General features: G+C 44.8%; 1 protein-coding gene across 2 annotated transcripts in view; it reads left to right on the plus strand.

Annotated features, from left to right (window-relative positions):
• Positions 1 to 229: 229 nt before the first annotated feature.
• Positions 230 to 26,441, plus strand: part of FAM131A (family with sequence similarity 131 member A) — a 98,084-nt gene continuing 71,872 nt past the window's right edge. Inside the window, exon 1 of one of the 2 annotated variants that reach the window (XM_087725148.1) lies at positions 230 to 443. In XM_087725148.1, the coding sequence (XP_087581274.1) occupies positions 342 to 443 (102 nt within the window). In that variant the 5' untranslated portion in view covers positions 230 to 341. The remainder of the gene's footprint in view (positions 444 to 26,441) is intronic. The other variant, XM_087725147.1, reaches the window with a different exon arrangement.

Here is a 26,441-nt window from a genome sequence, read left to right on the forward strand (position 1 = left end):
ACTCGCGCTAGCAGCAGTGACGTGGGCGAACGTGCAGGCGGCTCAGCCCCAAAGTCCCCGAGACGCCAGCTTGTCGAGGGGGGCAGAAACCGAAGTGGGGAGGAGACAAGCGAGCCAGCGCGCTTCCTGGAGGCTGGCGGTTGTGTGTGTGTGTGTGTGTGTTTGTGAAAGTGCGCGCCTGCGCGCGCCCGCGCGCGCCCCCGTGTTTTCTCAACCTACCTCTCTGGCATTCGCGGCAAATCAGCAGCTCAAACCACCACCACCACCCCCCGCAGGAAAGAAAAGGGGGCTCGTCTTGTCATCTAACCGGCTCCCCGGTTTTGCCTACCAGTTGCCGGCCCATGAGGTATTGTGGCAATGTTTGCGGTCTGGAGCAACGGTTTACCTCCATCCTAAATTGCCCCCGTCGATTATGGGCTGTATTGGCTCCAAAACCCCCATCGGTAAGACTGTCTTCATTGTTTGTGGAAAGTGGGGGTGGGGTGGGGAGGAAGGCGGCTACGTTTCCCCGTGGACCGGGACCCAGGGACCCTATGGATTGGGGAAGAGGCTGGGTGCTCCCCTGTGGAGAATAGGGAGTGGGAGATGGTAGCAAGGAACCTGAACGATCTAAGGGGGATCTCTCTCTCTCCCTTCCTCCCTCCCTCCCTCCCTCCCTCTCTCTCTCTCTCTCTCTCTCTCTCTCTCTCGTGTGTGTGTGTGTGTGTGTGTGTGTGTGTGTGTGTGGGCGGGATGCGCTCAGCCGAGCCCAGCTAGGTTGCCTGGATCCTGCCTGGCGTGTGGGTCTCGCAGCTCTTGGACAGTGACAAGTGCCCGCTTGCCTTCGGCGGGACTGCGTGGCCATCGCAGCTCTCCAGCCAGTTCGTAGGTTGTTTTCTCCTTCCTTCGCTTCCTCCCTCTCCGCCCTCCCGCCTCACCCGGCGTCGCCAGCTACGGCCGAAGCCCGGCGCAATTAGCATGCTAGGGCAGACTCGCGGTTGCCAAGGAACCGTTCTCCTTAGCAGACCTTCAGTCTCTCCCACCCCCCCACGTCTCCCCAATATCAATTGCCATCCCAGAAGCAGAAAAAAGAAAAAGGAAGGGCGTGTGGGGTGGGGTGGGGGGGGGCGGAGAACCCCAGCCGATTAACAAGATCGGCAAACTGGGCTTTCTACTCCGGGGTGCAAAAAGGAAGGAAGGCTTTGAACAGTACTTCCGAGCTGAGTTGAGGTCCTCCTAGCTTAGAGTGGTCATTGTGTAGGTAACCAAGAGAGAATTGGGTGCAGAAGCAACCGGTTCTTCTCCCAACCCAACGGGGCAAGTGGAAATAAAGGCATGCAGAAGAAAAGGTTGACTTTGCAAGGTGTGTGTGTGTGTGTGTGTATGTTATTAGTAAACCTCTGAGAAAGTCCCCCCTCTCTGGCACCGTCTGACGAAGGGAGTAGCTGTTCTATGCCAGTTGGAAGTATTATATTCAATTCCTTATTGGCACGTGGATTAGACAGCAGCGTCCTTCTCTGGCTGCTCTGAAACTGAGAATAACTGGTTCTTTTCTCTCAGGAGTTACCTCTGAGTTACTCGGAGTAACTGTACACTGTTGACGTGTGTAGAACGAGCACAGTAGAGCCCTAAGAAACAGTTGCAGAAAGTTTGCCTGGAAGGTGAGTAAGGAAACCTGTAACGTAGATATAATTGCATAGGGGATCTACGAGTGTTTACATTCTTCAAATGCATTAAGCCTTCTTGGCGCAGATGCCCAACATGCAGATTGGACAATCCTTAAGAAATGAATAATGTCACACAACAACAATAATAACAAAAATTGGCCTGAGAGATCTCCATCTGGCATAGAAAGGAAGGAAGGAAGGAAGGAAGGAAGGAAGGAAGGAAGGAAGGAAGGAAGGAAGGAAGGAAGGAAGGAAGGACGGAAGGGGAAAGGAGAGGGGGGAGAGAGGGAAGGAAGGAAGGAAAGAAGGAAGAAAGGAAAGAAAGAAAGAAAGAAAGAAGGAAGGAAAGAAGGAAAGAAGGAAAGAAGGAAAGAAGGAAAGAAGGAAAGAAGGAAAGAAGGAAAGAAGGAAAGAAGGAAAGAAGGAAAGAAGGGGAAAGGAGAGGGGAGGGAAGGAAGGAAAGAAGGAAGAAAGAAAGAAAGGAAAGAAGGAAGGAATGAAGGGTAAAGGAGAGGGGAGGGAAGAAAGAAAGAAAGAAATAAGATATTGACTCGCTGTGCAAATCTCTTACTAGTGATGGAATTCCAAAACTGAGGGGGTGGGCAGCACAGAAAACTTAAAGAATTTGGTTGTGAGAATGGCTTCTCATTAACGAACGGCAAGCCAGAGAGCGTGCAAGGTTTTAACAGAGAGGCAGGTTCGGTGTAAAAGAGAAAGATGGTGATCTTAGTAGTAATAGTTTAATTGAACTCAACAACAATCATATCAATGCTCCCTCTCCTGCCCTCCCTCAACATTTCTCATTTGAGAGGAAAAAAACCCTTCCCGCTGAGATTTTCGCCTCTCGTAGATTCATTTGTGCACATGCTCTTAGCAGCGTGTTTTAAGGCAGGGGTCTCCAACCTTGGCAACTTTAAGCCTGGCGGACTTTCAGCTCCCAGAATTTCCTAGCTGGAGCTGAAGCCCACCAGGCTTAAAGTTGGAGACCCCTGTTCTAAAGCATGATCCAAATCCAGAGGAATTTTCCTTTCTGGAGGTTCAGTGGTTGATCCAGGAAAAAACAGGGATTGTTTTTGTTTATTGGCTGCCGATGGCGACATTCCCATGATTGGTTTAGTTGGGTGGGTTCAACACCTGCAGATGGCATCCACAAACTGTGCCAAGCTTGCCTGATTATTTTTTAAAATACATTTTATTCATAAACCCTTTAAAAAAAAAACAGTGCATTGTCAGGGTATAGCATTTACAAATAAGAAAGACCCCCCCCCAAAAAGAGAGGTACTGTATTAAATATTGACATACAAACTAATACCAATAATGAAGATATAGTAGCAATATAACCAAAAGGCTTTAGCTAAGTTTCTTCTTACATTAGCATATTTACATTTTGGTTGATTATGGTAGTTATAATTATATACATCTCTATTTCCAGTGCTAACCTTTAGAATCTTACTTTCTCTAATTCCTACCTCTTGCCTCTAGCCGTTCATAGAATTTACTCCAAAGCATATAATATTCTCTGTCTCCTTCATCCTTAATTTTGAAGGTTAATCTAACCATTTTGGCAGTCTAACATTTTTCAAATCACAGCCTCCTCTGGTGAGGTGTTCACATTTCCCCAATATTTAGCATATATGATCTTTGCCTGCTTATTTTGATACGCAAGCATTCACACATCACTCTTCCAAGCCCACCAGGCTTACGGTGCAGGGTGAATTTTAACCCGGAGAAAGATGAGTGTTAGTGGCTTCTGCCAACTTAAACTGTTCAATGATGGGTGCAAGTGGGTGCATCCATAAAATGAGTTTAATTCAGCATCAGGAGATATGTCTGCAGCATGTCTGTTTAATTCTAGAGGGGGAGGAAATCCAATTCTGGATCCATTGTGGTAACTCAGGTTAAATAGCGTCCATCTGTGCTGCATAGTTATCTGTCTTGGTGGGCTAAAATACCCCCTTTGTGGTTTAAGCTTGAGGACTGGTCTTTCTGCAGTAGGTATCGGAAACGGTGGCTCAGTGGCTAAGAGGCTGAGCTTGTCGATCAGAAAGGTCGGCAGTTCGGCGGTTCGAATCCATAGTGCCGCACAACGGAATGAGCTCCTGTGACTTGTCCCAGCTTCTGCCAACCTAGCAGTTCGAAAGCACGTAAAAAAAAATGCGAGTAGAAAAATAGGGACCATTTTGGTGGGACGGTAACAGAGTTCTGTGCGCCTTCGACGTTGAGTCATGCCGGCCACATGACTATGGAGATGTTTTCGGACAGCGCTGGCTCTTGGGCTTTGAAATGGAGATGAGCACCACCCCTAGAGTTGGGAACGACTAGCACGTATGTGCGAGGAGAACCTTTACCTATCGGCATGTTTGTCTGTCTGTCAAGAGGGTCTCTTGCGCTCAGAAAGTGCTTTCTTTTTGGCATCCCCATGCTTACGTATCTACGTTCTCCTCTCCCTAATGCTATTTCTGCAAAATATCATCTCTCTCAGTGAGTTCCCCCAAATCGGTGTGTTCTCCCCTTCAAACCAAGGTGGGAGAGTGAGAAGAGACCAAAGGGCAATTCTCTTCCTACGAAAATGAAATCAAATTAACAGAAATCACAAGTACAAGGCCCACAAGTGGCAATTGAGATTTCAGAAATTTCATAGTTGGAAGGGGACCTCAGAGATCTTCTAATCCAACCCCTTGCCCAAGCAGGAGAACCTGTTACCATGCCAGACAAGTGACTGTCCAGTCTCTTCTTAAAAACCTCCAGTGTTGGAGCACCCACAACTTCTGAAGGCAATTTCTCTTCCACTGGTTAATTGTCCTCACTATTAGGAATTTTCTCCTTAGTTCTAGGTTGCTTCTCTTCTTGATTAGTTTCCATCCATTTTTTATGTTTCTTGCCTTGCCTTCTGGTGCTTTGGAAAATAAGTCGACCCCCTCACCTTTGTGGCAGCCCCTCAAATGTTGGAGCATTTTACTTGCATTTTTTTACGTGCTTTCGAACTGCTAGGTTGGTAGAAGCTGGGACAAGTAAAGGGAGCTCACTCCATTATGCAGAGCTAGGGATTCGAACCGCCCAACTGCCGATCGTTGTGATCGACAAGCTTAGCATCTTAGCCACTGAGCCACTGTGTCCCTTTCAATGATTCATAGAGGAGATGACTTATCAATAGCTACTAGACAAGATAGTTACTTATGGTATCAGAGATGATATCAGAGATGGTATGGCTCTAAACCAGTGGGTTTCAACCTTCTCAATGCCACAACCCTTTAATACAGTTCCTCATGTTGTGGTGACCCCCAACCATAAAATTGGTGTCTCGGTTCCCAAGACCATCGGAAATATGTGTTTTCCGATTGTCTTAGGCGACCCCTGTGAAAGGGTCATTCGACCCCCAAAGGGGTCCCAACCCATAGGTTGAGAACCACTGCTCTAAACAGTGGTTCCTAAGATGGTTGACCTCATGCCCTGCATGTGAATATCCATAAAAAATCTAGTCTGTCTTTGTAGACATCAGATGTTCATCTTGGTCAGTTTATGGCTGTTACTTTTTGATACCTTCTCCGGGTGCCGTCGACCGGACAATGCCGGCTGGCGACCCCTCGGGGGAGGACCTTCTCTGTAGCTGCTCCGGCACTGTGGAACGATCTACCTGCAGAGATCCGGACCCTTCCCACTCTCTCGGCCTTCCGAAAAGCCACTAAAACCTGGCTATTCCGGCAGGCCTGGGGCTGTTGACCTCATGAATGAGGTCCAGCCCCACTTAGATTGAGTGTGTGGTGTGTTGCTTTTTAAATCTGTTCCTTTTCCCCTCTTTTTTTAACTTTTTACCTTTTAGTCTTGTACTTTGTAAGCCGCCCGGAGTCCTTCAGGATTGGGCGGCATATAAATTCATTAAATTTACAATTTACAATTTTTAATTTGATACCCGGGAGAAAAGATTCCTAACTTTGAGAGCCTTGGTGGTCTCAGAGCTTGGTTGTGTTTTCTTACCAAACTAGGCGACATCACCAACACTGATTGTATTACCTAGTATGGTAATGAAAGGTCTGCAGGAAAACAATAAAGCTCAGAGAGCACCAAAGACCCCCACCGTTCAAGTTTGAGCTAGAAACATTCTCATTTGTTAATTCCCAACTTGTTTCCTACTTACATCTTGAGTATCTTGGTGGCCAATCTAAGAAGGGATAGGAAAAAAAACCTCAAATGCTGGTCAGGAAATCTTTCTCTCCATCCCTCCCATTTTTTAAAATTTAAGCTGCAGGTGCTTCTCATTCTTCTTCGGTGAGTTGATGGATACCATAACAACTTTTTATGCACCACAAACATGTTGAGATAAGTGAAGTGTAACCATTGTAAATACATTAAGGTAAAGGTTCCCCTCGGACATATGTGCTAATTGTTCCTGACTCTAGGGGGCGGTGCTCATCTTCGTTTCAAAGCCAAAGAGCCAGCGCTGTCCAAAGACGTCTCCGTGGTCATGTGGCCGGCATGACTAAACGCCAAAGGCGCGCAGAACGCTCTTCCCTTCCCACCAAAGTTGATTCCTATTTTTCTACTTGCATTTTTACGTGCTTTCGAACTGCTAGGTTGGCAGTAGGTGGGACAAGTCACGGGAGCTCACTCCATTATGCGGCGCTAGGGATTCGGACCGCCAAACTGCCGACTTTTCTGATCGACTAGCTCAGCGTCTCACTGCTGAGCCACCACATCCCACTTGTAAATACATTAGCAGTTGCCAAGTGCCTACATTTTGATCCCATGATTGTGGAGATGCTGCAATAGGTAGTAACTGTAAGGACTGGCTGTAAATCACTTTTTACAGTGCCGTCGAAACTTCAAGCGGTTGTGGAACAAATGGTCATAGATCAAGGACTACCTGTATGAGACCTGTACAGCTACATCACTGTAATGGGTGGTAATGAATGTACTCTTGTCAATATTCTCCCTTCTGCATACACACTTATTCTAGGTGGGAAAGGATGGGACTGCAAACAGGCAAAGGTCTCTGGGAATTGTAGTCCTTGGCCCTGCGGGAGGATGTCCAGTTGGGAAAAACAGAACAGAGACCATGCACTGGAACTGAGTTATTTATCTGTATGGATAAATACCAGGTTTATGCAAAGATTCTTTGGGGTCTTCCTTCTTTTATAATATTCTGCAATTTGGTTTAATTTGATTTGATTTGATTTGATTTGATTACATTTATATGCCGCCCTTTTCCCCAAGGGGACTCAGGGTGGCTCACAATTCAAATCAGGGGAGCGGGGTACAGACAAGAAATAAAAAAAGACCGAACATAACAATACATAATTTAAAAAACACACAGCAGTCATACCATTCGAGGCAGGGGGGCAACAGCTCTTTAGCCCCAGGCCTGTCAGAACAGCCAGGTTTTAAGGGCTTTGCGGAAGGCCTGGAAGGTGGTGAGGGTTCGAATCTCCACGGGGAGCTCGTTCCAGAGGGTCGGAGCAGCCACAGAGAACGCTCTCCTCCGGGTAGTCGCCAGTCGGCATTGGCCAGCGGATGGAATTCGGAGGAGGCCTAGTCTGTGGGATCTAATCGGTCTAGTGGAGGTAATTGGCAGAAGGCGGTCTCTCAAGTACCCAGGTCCAATACCATGAAGGGCTTTATAAGTGACGACTAGCACCTTGAAGCGTATCCGAAGACCAATAGGCAGCCAGTGCAGCTCGCAGAGGATAGGTGTTACGTGGGTGAACCGAGGTGCACCCACGATCGCTCCCGCGGCTGCATTCTGGACAAGCTGAAGTCTCCGAATGCTCTTCAAGGGCTGCCCCATGTAGAGCACGTTGCAGTAGTGCTCTATTTAAAATACTCATGTCAAGCAATCGAGTAACGGAAAGAGCAAGATGTATTCAACCCGTGGCTATGATGAACTACTACTATTATTATTTTTCTTTCTTTCAACTTTACAAGCGTTACAGTTAACATTTCTGGAAAGACGCTACTTATTACTTTTGAATACATATGAACGGAATAGGCATCCCTCTACCAAGAGAGTTAGGTGGCAATTCGCTTCGTATCTACAGTTCTTTAAAGAAACCTATTAGATGGGAAAAATATGGTGAAGGTAACAAAACCACTTCTATATACTAAACCAGTGTTTCTCAACCTTGGCAACTTGAAGATGTCCGGACTTCAACTCCCAGAATTCCCCAGCCAGCATTCGCTGGCTGGGGAATTCTGGGAGTTGAAGTCCGGACATCTTCAAGTTGCCAAGGTTGAGAAACACTGTACTAAACTACGTAAAGAGGAAATAACAAAGAAACAGAAAACAAACAAAAAAACCTAGAAAGAATTTGCTTGTTTTTTAAATAAAAGAAAAAGCAAAAAAATCCCAGATAGGTCCCTTCTAACTCTTTTAATCTGTTAAAAATGTGTTAAACGTTTTAAGAAAAACTCATCCAGATCTTGGTTGAAGTGATGACCAAGAAATATGGATTCTGGCAATTGAAAAAAAAAAAAATTCACTCTTATCCACCTTGGAAACTCCAGGTAATCCTTTACTTAAGTTAAGCAACTTAACGTTGTTAAGTGAGTTTTGCCCCATTTCATGATCTTTCTTGACACTGTGGTTAAGGGAATCCCTGCAGTTAAGTCAGTAACATGGTTGTTAAATGAATCAGGCTTCCCTGTTGACTTTGTTCGTCAGAAGGTCGCAAAAGGGGATCACATGACCCCGTCATAAATATGAGCCAGTTGCCAAGTGTCTGAATATTGAACATGTGATCGTGGCAATGCTGCAATCATTGTGTGAAAAACATTCATAAGTCAATTTTTTCAGTGCCGTTGTAAGTTTGAATGAGCTGTTGTAAGTTGAGGACTACCTGTATTCTTTCTCTCTTCCCATCCTCAAGAGCCTGTGGAACTCCTTGCCAAAGGAAACAAGCTTAACTTTCACGATTCCTTTCTGCCAAAAGACAAAGAACGTTTTATTTAATCAGACTTTTAATTTCCAAACTGACTTTTGTGACGAGATAGTGTGTTTCGTTTGTTCCTTGATTTTTGTTGTTGTTAATGAGTTTTAACCGCTTCTAATTCATTGGGTTTTATGTTTGAATGAGTGAAAATAGAATATATAGATATGTTCCAGACTTTAAAAAAAAATGTTTTTAAAATAGATTTGGAATTTTGTTGTCTCGCCTTAAGCAGAAAAATATTTGATATTCAAATGACTTGAAGCCGTTTGATTGAGTCGCTTATCCTGAATGTCTTTTATATCTCAATGAACGTATTTTATATATTAAGCTTCCTAATATGGCTTGTTATCATTTAGATCAGATAAAGGTAATGATGGTGACAGCCTGGAGGAGGAGATAAATGATATTCATTTAATATCTTATCCAGTTTAAGAAATTAATCTATTGGCACAATGCCCTGACAGAGTCATACGGCAATTTGAATTCGCACAACACATTACCCCTCCCCAAATCTACCCTGTTTTCCCCAAAATAAGACCTCCCCGGATAATAAGCCCAATTGGTCTTTTGAGCACATGCGCTAAAATAAGCCCTCTCCCCAAAAATAAGGCCTCCCGAAAATATTGCAACACAGCAGCAGCCATGAGGTGACCACATTCACCACCTCCTGCACCTCAAAAATAATAAGACCTCCCCGAAAATAAGGCCAAGCACTTATTTCAAGGGTCAAAAGAAAATATGACTTGTTTTGGGAAAACATGGTAACCAAACTTTAGTGGGAATGCAGTCACTAGCTCCATAACAGTCCTGGCTAAGCATGTTATGAGTACATCACACAGAATGCATGCTAATGAATGTACACCGGAGGCACATTTTCAAGAAGCGACTTTTTAGTCTGAAATCCCCACACAATGTTGGCTTAATCAGAAAAATGCACACCGGCTGAAATTCCCCCCCCCCTCCCCCCCATGCTTACTTCCTCGGGAAAACATTTCACATTGCAAACGAAAATCGGCGGATCTATTGCAGGCTTAATTGGCGGGTCGGCATAACAGAATCTGGCAGGTTTTAGTTCGTAATAAATACAGGATTGGGCCATAAGCCCAGGCTCTGAGGCTGTAATAAGGATTAAATGTCTTCAGCAGGATTTATTCGGTTAAGACTATTGCCAAAGATGCATTTTCCGTATCCTAGCATGCTTGTTCTTGAGTGGGACAAAGAAGTCGGGGAAAAAAAAACACCTTGCTGGAGAGTTGATCGATCATTAAAAATAATATTCAAAGAGGCCTTAGCGTTTCCATGGTCTTTTAAAGTGGAATCCGCGCTGTCTCATTGCTTTTTAATCAGAAATTAACAAGCAGGGGAAAATATGCTCCTTGTGTGCCAGTAGGAAACGGTTTGCCTACTTCGGGGCTGGAAATAAATACTGGCAGAGCAAAGGGAGGCTTTCTGCCAACCAGCATGAGAGCTAGAAACTTGCTGAAACGCTTAGCGAGGCAACTGGCTTCCTTTCTCAAAGTGCTTGGAAAGAAACACGGTGTCGGTAGGCTTTCCACGGGTCTTTTTAGGACAGAAATCTCGAGGCAGATGGGCAGGTGGCGAGAAGCCGGTTATGCTCCCCGCATAGCCAGGTCGAGCTGGAGAAGATCCTGCAGCTCAGATTTCCTGGCCCAGAAGTTTTTGGCGTTTTGTAATGTGTGCATTAAGGTGGCTCGGTGGCCTAAGATGCTGAGCTTGTCGGTCAGAAAGGTCGGCAGTTCGGCGGTTTGAATCCCTAGCGCTGCGTAATGGAGTGAGCTCCCATTACTTGTCCCAGCTTCTGCCAACCTAACAGTTCGAAAGCATGTAAAAAATGCAAGTGGAAAAATAGGGACCCCCTTTGGTGGGGAGGTAACAGCGTTCCGTGCGCCTTTGGCATTGAGTCATGCCGGCCACATGACCACGGAGACGTCTTCGGACAGCGCTGGCTCTTCGGCTTTGAAACGTGCGAGGGGAGCCTTTGCCTTTGCCTAATGTGTGCCTACAATAGCAGCCTTCCAATATTTGAGGGGCTTTCACAGGAAGGAGGAAGTCAACCTATTCTCCAAAGCACCAGAAGGCAGGGCAAGAAGCAATGGGTGGAAACTAATCAAACAGAGAAGCAACCTAGAACTAAGGAGAAAATTTCCTGACGGTGAGGAAAAAAATTAACCAGTGGAACGGCTTGTCTCCTTAAGATGAGGGTGCTGCATTGTTGAAAGTTTTCAAGAAGATTATGGAGAGCCATTTGTCTGGAATGATTTAGGGTCTCCTACCTGAGCAGCGGGTTGGACTAGAAGACTTCCAAGGTCCCTTCCAATTCTGTTGCCTCATAGGTGTTTTTTTCAAGAGGCAACTGGACTTTCTGGTTTTTCTTTAAAGACGTTTCGCTTCTCATCCAAGAAGCTTCTTCAGCTCTGACTGGATGGTGGGGAAATGGAAGGATTTCTACTCCTTGTAGACAGCTGGTCATTTGCATCCTTTTAGAGGGCCGTTGAGGCCTCTTGGAGGTTTATCTGTGGCCTCAGGGTCTCCAGACTTTTAGGTATACAATTTGGGATGAACACCCTTACAATGGTGTGGGAGTAAGGGATGGCTTTCCAGAGGAAAATAGCAGACTACAGGAACCATTCGCAGCAGGTGACCCTGAGGACACAGATAAATCTCCAAGTGGCCTCAACGGCTCTCTAAAAAGGATGCAAATGACCAGCTGTCTGCACAGAATATAAATCCTTCCATTTCTCCACCATCCAGTCAGATTTGAAGAAGCTTCTTGGATGAGAAGCGAAACATCTTCATAGACACTTCCAATTTCATTATTCTATATTCTGTATTGTGGATATATGTATTTCTTGTTTTCAAATGAACTTTATTCTCACCCACCCCATGCATCATTTTAATTTTGAGAAAAAATAGCAGGAAAAAAATTGCTGACAGCTATCCTCTGCTGAAGCCTCAATGAACAGGTTTATTCGAACTACATAATACAATACAATAGCAGAGTTGGAAGGGACCTTGGAGGTCTTCTAGTCCAACCCCCTGCCTAGGCAGGAAACCCTATACCGTTTCAGACAAATGGCTATCCAACATCTTCTTAAAGACTTCCCGTGATCTATAATCGTTCATTGCAACACATTAATAGGCACAGGACAATTTCTCGAGCAAAGTGGGCGTGGCTGTGTTGGGAATGACAGGTCCCTAGATCAGAGGCAACTTTAGGGCCTGTGGACTTCAACTCCCACAATTCCTGAACTAGCGTGGCTGGCTCAGGAATTCTGGGAGTTGAACACAAGTCTTAAAGTTGCCCCAGTTGTCTACCCCTGTCCTAGATTCTATCCTGCTTCTTCTCAGTTGGAGTCATGTCACGCTTCATGTTTCGCTTGGTGGAATGGCTCCTCTGAACGGTGAACCAAAGTTAGCGATGTACGAAGCCAACATTTGATCCTGAGTCCAGTTCAAAATTCCATCCAGCCCAGTCCCATCTGGTCAGCTCAAAAAAAAAAAAACCCATCAAAGCTTGGATGGATTTTTGGAGCAGATCCATTCCACAGGACATGTTCTTCTCCTTTGGCCCGATAGTTGGACAGCCAGAGGAGGCCCTCAGGAGAGCTGGCAAAATTGTTGGCTCCTTGAGTTCAGGAACATGTGAGGTACTAATACCACTCTAGTACCAGCCCTAGTAAGACCACACCTAGAGTACTGCGTCCAGTTTTGGTCACCACACTATAAAAAGAGATGTTGAGACTCTAGAAAGAGTGCAGAGAAGAGCAACAAAGATGATTAGGAGACTGGAGACTAAAACATATGAAGAACGGTTGCAGGAACTGGGCCTGGCTAGTCTAGTGAAGAGAAGGACCAGGGGAGACATGATAGCAATCTTCCAGTATTTGAGGGGCTGCCACAGAGAGGAGGGAGTCAAGCTATTTTCCAAAGCACCTGAAGGCCAGACAAGGAATAATGGATGGAAACTGACCAAGGAGAGAGATTCCACCTAGAAATAAGGACAGTGAGAACAATCAACCAGTGGGACAGAAGTTGCCTTCGGAAGTTGTGGGAGCTTCATCACTGTCCGGAAGAGACTGGACAGCCATCTGTCAGAAATGGTGTAGAGTCTCCAGCTTGAGTGAGGGGTTGGACTAGATGACCTACAAGGTCCCTTCCAACTCTGTTCATCTCTACTCCTAATTGAAGATGTGTGCATCAATTTGGGGAGGGGGGGACTTCTATTTTTAACCTCTTGGGGTTGCCGACGCGCCACAAACCCCCAGCCGATGGGTTTCTTTTCGGCATCTGACTGGTTGCTGACAATCGGGACAAGAGGCGGCTTTGCCTTCCGGCACACTCTGTCCGAACGCATTAGCTTCGCCTGCTCATCTTCTCTAAGATGTCCTCTTGTCTCCATGAACGTTGAAGTCGCTGGGCTAGTAAAAAGCTTTGTTTTGGGTCGGCCCCCTTTTTAATGTCTTTTTTTTTCTTTTGCTTCGCTTGTTCTCAAGTCCCGCACAATTGAAGGCTTTCAATATTGTCCTGCTGTCATCTAAAATAAATATCTCCATTTGTTGTGGATGGAATTCGCAAGAGCAATTGCTTTGCCAGTTGGGCAGCCCCCCAAAGCTTTACACAGGGGTTTCTGCACCCTTAATTAAAACCTTCCTGCCTGTTACATGCTTCCCTGCCTGCGTTCACATAATATGCTTAATGAGATCGGGTCAATACGGAGTAGCTTCATTGGTATAATTGGCTAAGCAAGGTTCGCTGCTGTGGTTACCGTTATCCAGTGTATTGTGCAAAAATCCCAGGAAAAAAAGGAAAAATTCAATAATTGGGTTAAGAATGTTGCACGATTCCAATCTACGGATTATGTCTAGTGTTGAAGTTGCAAAGAGCTTCCTATTTATGCATTCAATAATCTCCCTTGATCATCACAGTATCTTTCTTTCGTTCTTTTCCCCTCCTTCCCTCCCTTTCTCCCTGTTCTCCCTCCCTCCCTCCCTTCTTTTTCTTTCTTTGTTTCTTTCTTTCTTTCTTTCTTTCTTTAATTCTTCTTCCCTCCCTCCTTCCTTCCCTTCCTCCCTGTCTCCCTCCCTCCTTTCTTTTCTTTCTTTCTTTCTTCTTTCTTTCTTTCATCTTCCCTCCCTCCCTCCCTGCCTTCCTGCCTCCCTCCCTCCTTTCTTTTTCTTTCTTTCTTTCTTTCTTTCTTTCTTTCTTTCTTTCTTTCTTCTTTCTTTCTTTCTCTTTCTTTCTTTCTTTCTTTCTTTCTTTCTTTCTTCCCCTCTCTCCTCCCTGCCTCCCTTCTTTCTTTTTTCTTTCTTTCACCTTCTCTCCTCCCTTTCCTGCCTGCCCTCCCTCCCCCCTTTCTTTTTTTCTTTCTTTCTTCCCTCCTCTCCTCCCTCCCTGCCTCCCTTCGTTCTTTTTTCTTTCTTTCACCTTCTCTCCTCCCCTCCCTGTCCTCCCTCCCTCCCTCCTTTCTTTCTTTCTTTCTTTCTTTCTTTCTTTCTTTCTTTCTTTCTTTTTCTTTCTTTCTTTCTTTCTTTCTTTCATCTTCCCTCTTCCCCTCTCTGCCCTCCCTCCCTCCTTTCTTTCTTTCTACCTTTCTTCCTTCCTTCCTTTCATCTTCCCTCCTTCCCTCCCTGCTCACCTGCCCACCTGTCCTCCCGCCCGCCCTCCCCCCTTTCTTTCTTTCTTTCTTTCTTTCTCTTTCTTTCATCTACCCTCCTTTACTCCCTCCTTGCCTGTCCCCCCTCCCTCCCTTCTTTCTTTTCTCTCTCTCTCTCTCTCTCTCTCTTTCTTTCTTTCTTTCTTTCTTTCTTTCTTTCTTTCTTTCTTTCTTTCTTTTTGGTTCTATTGAGAAGAATTTTTTCTCCTGTACTGCTTTGGAAAAAAATAAGAGAGAGAACAACGGAATTATTTTCTCTTCTAAAACAGAAATGCAGCCTTGAGGCAATTCAAGGAAGTTATTTCTTCACCACCAAAGACCCAGCCGTGATCGATAAGAAGTAAACAGAAAAATCCCAATTAAGTGTCAAAAGGATGTTTTGACGAATGTAAACCAGCCCGGGACTAATTGCTCCAGAATGAGCATTCCCACGGAGCACTGGGCACGCAAATCTCAATAGCAACAAGAACCATAGAAATGTCTCCTGCCATTTAGCAGCGATCTGGATTCTTGGAGGGAGGCAATTTCTAGCTACAGGCCATGGTGGTTTGTTTAACCATGTGGCTGCCTTAGAGATGCCTGCTCTCTGGCTCAGTGAACATTTGGTTCCCTCATGGAGGTTAAATTGATGGGAAGCAAGCAGGAAAAGCAATGAAGTAGCCTGATCCTAGAGCAGGGCAGAGGTGGTATTCAGCAGGTTCTGACCGGTTCTGGAGAACCGGTAGCAGAAATTTTGAGTAGTTTGGAGAACCGGCAAATACCACCTCTGGCTTGCCCCGCCCCCAATCTATTCCCTGCCTCCCGAGTCCCAGCAGATCAACTGGGTCTTCTTTTGTTGCTCTGCACAGGAGAATGGAGCTGGGAAACAGGTTCGTGGGGGTGGGAGGAAATGGGGATTTTGCAGTATCCTTCCCATGAAGTGGGGTGGGAATGGGGATTTTGCAGTATCTTTCTCCTGGAGTGGGGAGGGAATGGGGATTTTGCAGTATCCTTCCCCTAGAGTGGGAGGGAATGGGGATTTTGCAGTATCCTTCCCCTGAAGTGTGGTGGGAATGGGGATTTTGCAGTATCCTTCCTCCTGGAGTGGGGAGGGAATGGGGTTTTGCAGTATCCTTCCCCTGGAGTGGGGAGGGAATGGGGATTTTGCAGTATCCTTCCCCTGGAGTGGGGAGGGAATGGGGATTTTGCAGTATCCTTTCCTGGAGTGTTGAGGGAATGGGGATTTTGCAGTATCCTTCCCCTGTCCCGCCCACCCAGCAAGGCCCCGTCCCGCCCTCAGAACCAGCATTTAAAAAATTTGAATCCCACCACTGGAGCAGAAGTGTCAAACTCAAGGCCCACGGGCCGGATCCAGCCCACAATGTGGTTGGATCTGGCCCCTGGGCCATCCTTGAAAATATAAGGGGTCTACCCATGTTGCTTCAACCTGGTTCTACCCCATGCAAAGAGGAAACATGCCAGCAGTTTGGGGAGAGCGGCATCAAGCTAGCCACACCCACCCTGTTGGCCACACCCACCCAGTCAGCCACACACGCCCAGCCCCCCGAGAATGAAATTGAGTTGGACACCCCTGTCCTAGAGTAACTCCAATCCCCTGGAGCCATGGCATACTCTAGAAATTCCAGAGCAAGACATTTTCAGCAAGCTCTTTTACAACACAGAGGGAGATACTGTTTTTAGGCCATCCCTAAAAACCGGAACCAGAATAATGTCTTCTTTTAGCCATATGGGCAGTCCTTGATTTATGACTACAACTGAGCCCCAAATGTCTTTCTTTTTTTCCCCCCAATCAAATTTTTATTTTTTATATCCTTTGTACCTATCAATGCATGAACGATGTGGTAACTGTGCAACATACATTTCAGCACACACAAACATAGTTTTATTATTCCTAAATATTACATTTCATTTCCAGGGTTTCATATTATTTATGCATGTCTTCTTATTATGGGGATTTATTATTTATGCATATCTTTTTTATTATGCCTTTTTTTAAAAATAATTTTTATTAGTAAAAGAAAAATACAATAACCAATAACTGGTAAAAGACAATACAACATCCACTGTTTCGCTTTACATTTGACTGCGTTTCAAGACATTCCCATTATATCAAAATCATTATAGACATCAAAGGTTAGGTATCTTCTTCCCTCCCTCCCTCTTTCCTTCCCTTGTTTCTTCTTTCCCACTCCCCTTCCTACTCTCCCTCCTTCTCTCCTTCCCTCCTTCCTTCCTTCCCTCCTTTCTTTTCCTTTCCTCCTTTCCTTCCCCTTCCCTTTCCTCTCTTCTTCCCCACTCCTTCTCTCATATCTTCCCTCCCTCCTTTCCTCCTTCCCTCCCTCCTTTCTCTTCTCTTAAGTTCCCTCCTTTCTTCCCTCCTTCCCTCCTTCCTATCTACTCTCCTTCTCTCCTTCCTTCCCTCCCTCTTTCCCTCCTTGCTTCCCTGCCTTTTTATTTTTGAATCCCCTCCCTTTTTTATTGTTAGCCGCCCTGAGTCTCTCAGGAATAGGGTGGCATACAAACCAAATAAATAAATCTAAATTTATTATCACCCTTCCTTTCTGAACCATCTTTCTGTCCTTTTGTATATCTTAACGTATTAATATATAATTATTATTCCCCCGCACTATTTTCTATTCCTATTTTAACTCTCCTCCCCACCCACCCCCGGTTTCATATCATATTGTGTTTTCCACCTATTTTGTTGTTTAGATTTCCGTAGTTAAATCTAAGTCCCATCCTTCATTCTTCCACGTTTCAATATCTCCTTACACAGTTTTATTTATTTTTTTAAACATATTTTTATTTCCATTTTCATAACATACAATCACATGTATACTATACATAGCCAGTATCATATAGTAACAAATAATGACTACATCAGTTCCTCTTGTCATCAAGCCCCCCCCCAAAATAAAAAAATAAATAAAAACCCATTATCAGCTCTTCTGCTCTCCATACACCTCCCTCTTCTACCTCTCTCCTACTTCCTATCTTCCCTCCATCATCCTTTCCCACTCTACTTCCCCTTCCCCTCTCCCTCTCCCTCTCCTCTCTCTACACTCCACTCCTCCCTATCCTCATCCCCCTCATCTTCCCCCCCACCCTCTCTCCCGTCCTTTCCTACTCTACTTCCCCTTCCTTTCTCCTCCTCTCCCTGCATTCCACTCCTCCTTATCCTCCTCATCTTCCCCCCTTACCCTCTCCTCTCTCTCTGTTCCCATCTTTCTTCTCCCTTCTGTTTCCCACTCTTCCTCTCATTGTTGTATTTCCGCTTCTGAGCAAACTCCAATCTATGTTGATAGTATTTATACTTCCATAATATACTTAACATATCCTAGTTTTAAAGAAAAAATAAGAGAAAACAGTATACATGTGCAATCATATTACACTAAAATCTAACACCCCTACCTTCCCTTCCTTACACAGTTTTAGTATCAGTCACGATCATTTTATACACCCAAATTTCTGTGGCTAACCAAGATAGCTGTTGAGTGAATTTGACGACCTTTCTTACTACACTGGTTAAGTCCATCCCTGCCAGTTGTGACGTTAGTAACACGGTTGTTAAGGGAATCTACTTTCCCCATCGGCTTGGCTTTCCCAAAGTCACTGGGAAAAAGGACCTCATCCTGCCTCCTTGTCCTTGTGCCAGTTTGCTGCTCTTTGCCACTTCTAAAGAACAGCGCAACATGTTCTGTCCTAGCCAAAGGAAATCAAAAGCCATTCTGTAGACAACCTTCTAAGGTTTCCATTTCCCCGTAGGGTATGTGTGCGTTTCAAAAGGCTTTTCAGCTTTTTGTTCGTGTGTGTGTGTGTTAGTGTGTGTGTGTGTTAAAACACTTATTTCCCATCTTTTAAGAATCTACAATAAGTAGTTTGCAGAGAGCAGCTGTGTAGCGGTGGCGGAAATTGGCTGGGCCATTGGTGACTTTCGCTGGGGCGGTGCGTGTCGTGTCGCTCCTTCCTCCCTCTCCTGAAATAGAAAATTCCCCGTTTCCTTGGGGTTTTGGGATGCTTCTCAGACGGGCCTTGTTCTTATTGGAATGTCTACGAGTTAAAACTAGAAAGGAAAACTACGGTACGGATTCACAAACTCTAGCAAACTGAAGTATTGCTATCATCCTTCTCATCTTTCCTATCACCTTCTCTTAGTGGTATCTTATGATTTATCACTTTGTTCTTTGGATCTTATGATCGATGATTGTATCTTATGATTTATCACTTTGTTGTTTGTATGCACATTCAGAGCTTATGCATCAGAGAAGTGAAGAGAAAATAGAATAGATTGCAGAGTAGAATGCTATTCTATTCTATTCTCTATTCTATTTTCTCTTCTCTTCTCTTCCCGCCCCTTCTCTTCTCTTCTCTTCTCTTCTCTTCCTATTCTATTTTCTAATCTATTCTCTTCTATTTTCTATTTTCTTCTCTTCTCTAATCTATTCTATTTTCTCTTCTCTTCTATTCTCTTCTCTTCTCTTCTCCTATTCTATTCCTATTCCTATTCCTAGTCTATTCTTTCTATTTTCTAATCTATTCTCTTCTATTTTCTATTTTCTCCTCTCCTCTTCTCCTATTCTATTCTATTCCTATTCTATTCTATTTTCTAATCTATTCTCTTTCATTTTCTATTTTCTTCTCTTCTCTATTCTATTTTCTCTTCTCTTCTCCTATTCTATTCTGTTCCATTCTGTTCTATTTTCTATTCTATTCTATTCTATTTTCTCTTCTCCTTCTCCTTATCTTTCTCCTTTTCTCTTCTCTTCTCTATTCTATTTTCTCTTCTCTTCTCTTCTTTCCTGTCCTCTCCTCTCCTCCTGTTCTCTTCTCCTATCCTATCCTATCCTATCCTATCCTATCCTATCCTATCCTATCCTATCCTATCCATTAGCTCACCAAACCTTCACGAGGTTTCAGAAACCCCCACACGTTTATTATATCAAAATAATTTAATAAATACTACTTTAATTTTCTGGCTTTGGTTTGGCATCCCCTCCTAAAGTGAGGACCCTTATGAAAATGTCAAATGTTTCTGGGCAGTTTCCCCCTCAGCCTGACCGGAGGTCATGAATAGCAGAATAACAGAATTGGAAGGGACCTTGGAGGTCTTTTAGCCCAACCCCTTGCTCAAGCAGGAGACCCTATGCCCGTGATGGCGAACCTATGCCACGCATGCCAGAAGTGGCATGCAAAACCATCTCTCTGGGCACGCCAGCCGTTGCCCATTGCTCTTTCGGGTTCTGGCACATCGGCCAGCTGGTCTTTACGCACATGGAAGTGCCAGAAAATGGCAGTCACCTGCTGCGCATGGACATACCTTGAAGATGATTTTCCGGTATGCACATGCGTGCCGGCCACTTGGTCTTCCAGTGTTTTCTATGCATGAGCATGCAAAGACCAGTTGGCCAGCAGACTAGCTGGCATGCATACCGGGCAACCGCTCTCCCGGTTTCTGGTACACACATGTACACCAGCTAGCTGGTCTTCGCACATGCATGCATGCCATAAACCAGAAGATCATCTTCCTGGCACATGCAGGCGCAACAGGCAGCTGCTCTTCTGGTTTCCAGCATATGCACGCTCCCGCTTCAGCACTCGGTGCCCAAAAGTTTCTCCATCACCATACCATACCAGACAAATATTAAAACCTCCAGTTGATGGAGCCCCCACAACATCCGGAGGCCATCCTGAGGTTCATAGCAGGCTATCCTGACTGAAGAACCCAATCTTTTAATAGCAATAGCAATAGCAGTTAGACTTATATACCGCTTCATAGGGCTTTCAGCCCTCTCTAAGCGGTTTACAGAGTCAGCCTATCGGCCCCACAGTCTGGGTCCTCATTTCATCCACCTCGGAAGGATGGAAGGCTGAGTCAACCTTGAGCCGGTGAGATTAGAACCGCTGAACTGCAGATAGCAGTCAGCTGAAGTGGCCTGCAGTACTGCACTCTACCCACTGCGCCACCTCGGCTCATCCTGGAAGTGATAGCATCCCTTCCTGTATATCTGCCCATACCTTGTCCATCTTTGTCTTCTGTGGGTGTCCTCTTGGTGTTGCCTTCATCCGATGGTGGGATTCAAATACCATATTTTTCGGAGTATAAGACGCACCGGAATATAAGACGCACCGGAGTATAAGACGCACCAAGATTTTGAAGAGGCAAATTAAAAAAAAGTTTTTGCACTCTGCAAACCTCCCAAAAATGTTTTGACATTTTTTGTCAAAAAAAGGCCGTGCATAGCATTTAGGAGGCTTATAGAGTGCTCCTGGGGGCTGGGGGGGGGGGGCAAAAAAGAGCAAAAAACAGCCCATTTTTCTCTCATTTTTGCCCTCCCCAGCCCCCAGGAGCACTCTGGAAACCCCCTAAAGCCTATGCACGGCCATTTTTGCAAAGAGGGCAGGGTTTCAGGAGGCCATAAATGCTGTATTCAATGTATAAGACGCACCCAGATTTTCACCCTCTTTTTTGAAGGGAAAAAGGTGCTTTTTATACTCCCAAAAATATGGTAATTTATCAACCGTTTCTCTGCCCTAATGACCAGCTGGGTAGGCGGGACTCAGTGGTCATGTGACTGGGTGGGTGTGGCCAACTCAACATCACTCAGGTCGATGGTTGCTTCGCCTTTGCTGTTACAATGTCATAAGGGCTAACCGGAGAGGCAGTTTCCGTAAGCAGGGCAATAAAGATGAGGCTAGAAACAACACCAGAATGTTTCCTTCCTGCCTTCCTTACAGGATTAGCCCTGTAAAATGGAAAGAAACCAAAGGAGATTTCTTCCAACAACCGGTTCTCCAAACTGCTTAGGAAGTTAACAACTGGTTCTCCTGAATAGGTGCGAACCGGCTGAATCCCACCACTGCCTTCATCTCATCCCAACCTATGTATGAAAGTCATTCTTGACTTTTCTTGTGTTAAAAGAATCTTTCCCCTCTGTGTTCTGACACTGTCTAAGGGGCATCCTGGAGGCATACAAGATGGGATATTGGTCCCCACCTCAAATGCCTTGAAGGGAAGTGCAGTGATGGAGACAATCAAGACAATACAGGTAGTCCTCGACTTACGACCAAAATTTGACTCCAACATTTCTGTTGCTAAAAGAGAGAGTTTTTAAGTGAGGTTTTACCAGGTTTTCATAAATGCAGCTGCTGGAAGCTTTCTGACACCGGCAATTGTTGAATTATCGGTAAGATTTTCCTCCAAGGAGCTGTGCATTAGAAACTTACAACAATACAGATTGTCCTCGACGTACGACCACAATGGAGCCTAGTTGCTAAATGAGACATGAGTTAAGTGACTTTTGCCCCATTTTACTATCTTTCTGGCTTCAGTTACTAAGTGAATCACTGGAGTTTCAAGTTTAGTAGCATGGTCGCTAAGTGAATCTGCCTTCCCTCTATAGACTTCGCTTGTCCGAAGGTCGCAAAAGGGGATGGGACATGACCACCGAGGGCAGTGCAATGTCATAAATATGAAGCAGTTTCCAAGCACCTGAATTTTGATGTTGCAACGGTTTTAAGTGTGAAAAACGGTCGTGAGTTCCTTTTTTCAGTGCCGTCGTAACTTTGAACAGTCCCTAAATGAACTGTTGTATGTTGAGGACTATCTATATAGGGATCGTAGCTCATTTCATGCTGGTGTAGGTTTTAACCGGCTGAAGGATGGATGAAAAACACTTCAAGGGAAAAAAAACCCTCTTTTGTATTGATGGAGAACAGTCAATCTAAATCAGTGTTTCTCAACCTTGGCAACTTGAAGATGTCCGGACTTCAACTCCCAGAATTCCCCAGCCAGCATTCGCTTCAAGTTACCAAGGTTGAGAAACACTGATCTAAATCAATCAATTCAGCCTCAAGGGGATTGTGAGTGGTTGATTGTGGTTGTGTTTACACATTGTGCTAAAACAGGTATCATCTGCAGGTTTTACAAGAAGCAGGCTAGGAACGGTCAGAGTTGCTATCCTGGTCAAATCGTGGTTAGTTAGTATTCTCTGGAATGCATCCTTGTTATTAATCTTTAGAAAGTTTTTTTTTAAAAATAATAATGTTATCTATGCTGTTTTGGGAATTAGAGTTGTGGTGTTAGATACCTAGGGGATATCTGGTGCTAGAATTACTATGCTTCTGTGAGCTATTTGGAGTAAGTGTTACAGCTGTAAAGAGTTTATTTCTGTTGTGTGTTTTCAGGCACAGCTAAAGGGCCAGTGAAATGCCGAAGTCTATTCTAGGTTTGCACTAACACAGAGGTGTCAAACTCAAGGCCCGCGGGCCGGATTTGGTACTTCTCCCTCCTTCCCTCTCGCCATCTGTCTGTCTTCCTTCCTTCCTTCCTCCTTCTCTCTTTCTCTCTCCCACACCCCCTCTCTCTTCCTTCCTCCCTCCCTCCCTCTCCCTCTCCCTCACTCTCTTTCTTTCTCCCTCCCTCTTTCTCCCTCCCTCCCTCTCTTTCTCTCTCTCTTTCTCCCTCCCTCCCTCTCTTTCTCTCTCTCTTTCTCCCTCCCTCTCTCTCTCTCCCTCCCACCTCTCTTTCAACTTGAGTAATACTTCATTATGAAATATTGAGGGAGGCACCGGTCTCTGAATTGGCTGAATGATATGGGTCAGTTAAATAACACTGTTTCCTCTTCCTTCTTCCTTTATGCCAGCCAGTTGGCATTCACACGGAAAGCGTCCCTTTGCCTTCCCTCCCTCGTAGGGATACTGCCAGCTCAAGAGACAAAGCCAGCTAACTCCTACATTGCTTCTGAATAGGTCTTGGAAAGAGAGAACCCACGCCAGAAAAAAGCTTTTGATAATTATTTAAAATTTAGAACAACCTGCAGCCTACATAACCGTGGGCTGGATAATGGTGGGGCTGGGCATTCCCTTTTAAACATTTTGGACACATCTTATTACTTGTAAGACTTTGGGTGAATTAAACGGTTTGCCTACTTAGGCATCCAGGATTCTATTCTGTTCTGTTCTGTTCTGTTCTATTCTATTCTATTCTATTCTATTCTTTGTTCCTTGTTCTATTCTATTCTATTCTATTCTCTGTTCCTTGTTTTATTCTATTCTATTCTCTGTTCCTTGTTCTATTCTATTCTATTCTATTCTTTGTTCCTTGTGCTATTCTATTCTATTCTTCGTGACGAAACTATGTGATTGGGCAGTGCAGGAGAAATGTGGTTCACTCTGGTTCAATCCGTTGGCTCAGTGGTGGCTGGTGATTGAAACACATAAGGGAATATCACTCCCGCCACCTTGAGTTGGGAAGCAGTTCCTTTGGTGGAAGGCATAGGAATTTTGGTGAGGTACCGACATTTAGTACTGTAAGGAGCCCCAGGCGGCTTCTGATTGAAGGAGTGGAACATCTGCCAGTTTGAACTGAGATAACGGAATGTGAGGCAACTGGCATTTGGAACAGAGTTCTTTTCAGGTGGGGAGGGGGAGTAGAATGTCTAGCTCCTTAGCATCAGAATGTGATAATATAAGGCAACTGGCAGTTGGAACAGAGTTATTTTCAGGTGGGGAGGGGGAGTAGAACTCCTTAGCATCAGAGCATATTAATTACTATATAAGAAATGCTAATGATCTGATGGTCATTTTGAAAAATCCTTTCTTAGCGAGCACCTAGAAGCCAAAAGGAACAGACATACCAAATTTCAGGTTTGTAGGCTTTACGGTTCTGGAGATTTTGTGATGAGTGAGTGGTATTTGTCTTTTATATATATGGATTTAAATAAGTCACTGACTTAGAAGTATCCTACTTCCCCAAATATTAAGAATCATCTTTGTTGCTCTTCTCTGCACTCTTTCTAGAGTCTCCACATCTTTTCTACATCGTGGCGACCAAAACTGAATGCAGGATTCCAAGTGTGGCCTTTCCCAAGGCCTTATAAAGTTGTATTAACACTTCACGAGATCTTAATTCTATCCCTCTATTTATACAGCCTAGAACTGTGTTGGCTTTTTTGGCAGCTGCTGCACACGGCTGGCTCCTATTTAAATGGTTGTCCACTAGGACTCCAAGATCCCTCTCACAGTTACTACTATTGAGGAATGTAGCACCTATACTGTACCTGTGTATTATAGGTGGTACATTTCTGGAAATATTACAAAGTATTTTAACTTGTCCATGTGTGTGTGTGTGTGTGTGTGTGTGTGTGTGTGTGTGTGCGCGTGCGCGCATGCTCCACCATAACTCTGGAGTGTCTCGAGCAATTTCAACTAAACTTGGTACGCAGATTAGTTACCCTCTGGAAACAAATACTGTCGGGGTAAGACACTCGGGGAGTGTGTGTGTGTATTCCCATGTGTGTTCCAGCATAACTCTGGAAGGCCTGAGCCACCAAAATGAAAAGGACTGAATTATATCTGTAGCATCAAGCCACAGTACTTTTGACAGTGATAATTTTGGATTCACATTCTGTTAAGATACAGCTTGTTGTGCCTTAAAATGGATTCTACTCTACAGCACAGTGGAGTTGCCCTGGTAATGGCTTCACAGTACTCCACAAGGGGGACTCCCTCTAACACACGATTGGGTTAAATACATACTTCTCCTCTTCTCCTTTTCTCTTCTCTTCCTCTTCCTCTTGTCTTCTCTTCTGTTATTCTATTCTACTCTTCTCTATTCTAATTTTTTATTCTATTCCTATTCTATTCTATTCTATTTTCTATTCTGTTCTTCTGTTCTATTTCTTCTCTTTTCCTCTCTTCTCCTCTTCTCCTCTTCTCTTCGCTTTCTTCTCTCTTCTCTTCTGTTATTCCATTCCATTCCATTCTCTATTCTATTCTATTCATTCCATCCCATTCTTTCATATTGACATGGCTGGGTTTGGCTCGGTCACACTGTCTTCAGGGACAGGCCTTCCAAGCTGACTTTCGTCCGAGTCACTCATCCAGAATTGGAGGACAATTGTTACTGGTTTGACTCTGGATCTCCTACTCGTGTATAAGTAAAGAGCACAGATATATATCCTTCCTTGTTATAAAAACTTCTTTGTTATGCCTTGACAGCGGAAGAGAAAAGAGCTGTGCTATTTTCTGCAGAAAAAGCTTCTGGCTCCTCCTGGGTACAACGGTAGCAGTAACACTCTAGGAAATTAATGGCTCATCTGTTCGGAACGCAACGTCCCTTCCTCGCACGGAAGGCAGATTCCCTGCTGCTGGTTGCAGAAGGAAAGGCTGGCTCAGTTCAGATCTCCTCTCTTCTTTCCTTCTTTCCAGCCCCCCCTCTCTCTGTCTCTCTCTGTCTCTGACTCTGTGTCTCTGTCTGTCTGTCTGTCTGTGTATATGTGTGTCTCTCTCTTTGTCTGTCTCTCTGTGTCTCTCTGTCTCTGACTCTGTGTCTCTCTGTCTGTGTGTCTGTCTCTCTCTCTCTCTGTGTCTCTGTGTGTATGTGTCTCTGTCTGTCTGTCTACCTGTCTCTCTCTGTCTCTCTGTCTCTGACTGTGTCTCTCTGTCTGTCTGTCTCTGTCTGTCTCTCTCTATGTCTGTCTGTCTGTCTCTGTCTCTCTCTGTCTCTCTCTCTCTGTCTCTGAGTGTCTCTTTCTCTGTATGTCTCTCTCTCTCTCTGTGTGTGTGTCTCTCTGTCTCTCTCTCTCTCTGCCTCTCTCTGTCTCTCTGTCTCTCTCTGTGTGTCTCTCTCTGCCTCTCTCTGTGTCTGTCTGTGTGTGTGTGTGTGTGTGTGTCTGAGTCTCTCTCTCTCTCTGTATGTGTCTCTCTCTGTCTCTCTCTCTCTCTCTGTGTCTCTCTCTGTGTTTCTCTCTCTCTCTGTGTCTCTTTCTCTCTACCTCTCTCTGTCTCTCTCTGTGTGTCTCTCTCTCTGTCTCTCTCTGTGTCTGTCTCTCTGTGTCTTTCTTTCTCTGTCTCTGTCTCTGTGTCTCTGTCTCTGTCTCTGTCTGCCTCTCTCCCTCGCTCCCTTCCTCTCCCCCTCTCCTCTCCTCCCCACCCTTCTCTCAACAAGAGATGGTTTAGTTCACCCTTCTCTAGCCTAGTTGGGATTACTCCTCAAAATTTCTTTCATCGTTTGGAGGGCATCAGGTTGTGAGACTCAGGGCAGGGGGTCTCCAAAGGCATCAACTTTAAGACTTGTGGACTTCAACTCCCAGGTTGAGGCTTAGGTCAGGGGTCTTCAAACTTGGCAACTTTAAAACGTGGGGACTTTGATCTCCAGAATATCCCGAATGATTGGGGAATTTTGGGAGATGAAGTCCA

Source organism: Thamnophis sirtalis, unplaced genomic scaffold (assembly GCF_051295495.1).
Source record: "Thamnophis sirtalis isolate CommonGarterSnake01/CBP01778 unplaced genomic scaffold, rThaSir2_p1.2 scaffold_11, whole genome shotgun sequence".
Classification (NCBI taxonomy): domain Eukaryota; kingdom Metazoa; phylum Chordata; class Lepidosauria; order Squamata; family Natricidae; genus Thamnophis; species Thamnophis sirtalis.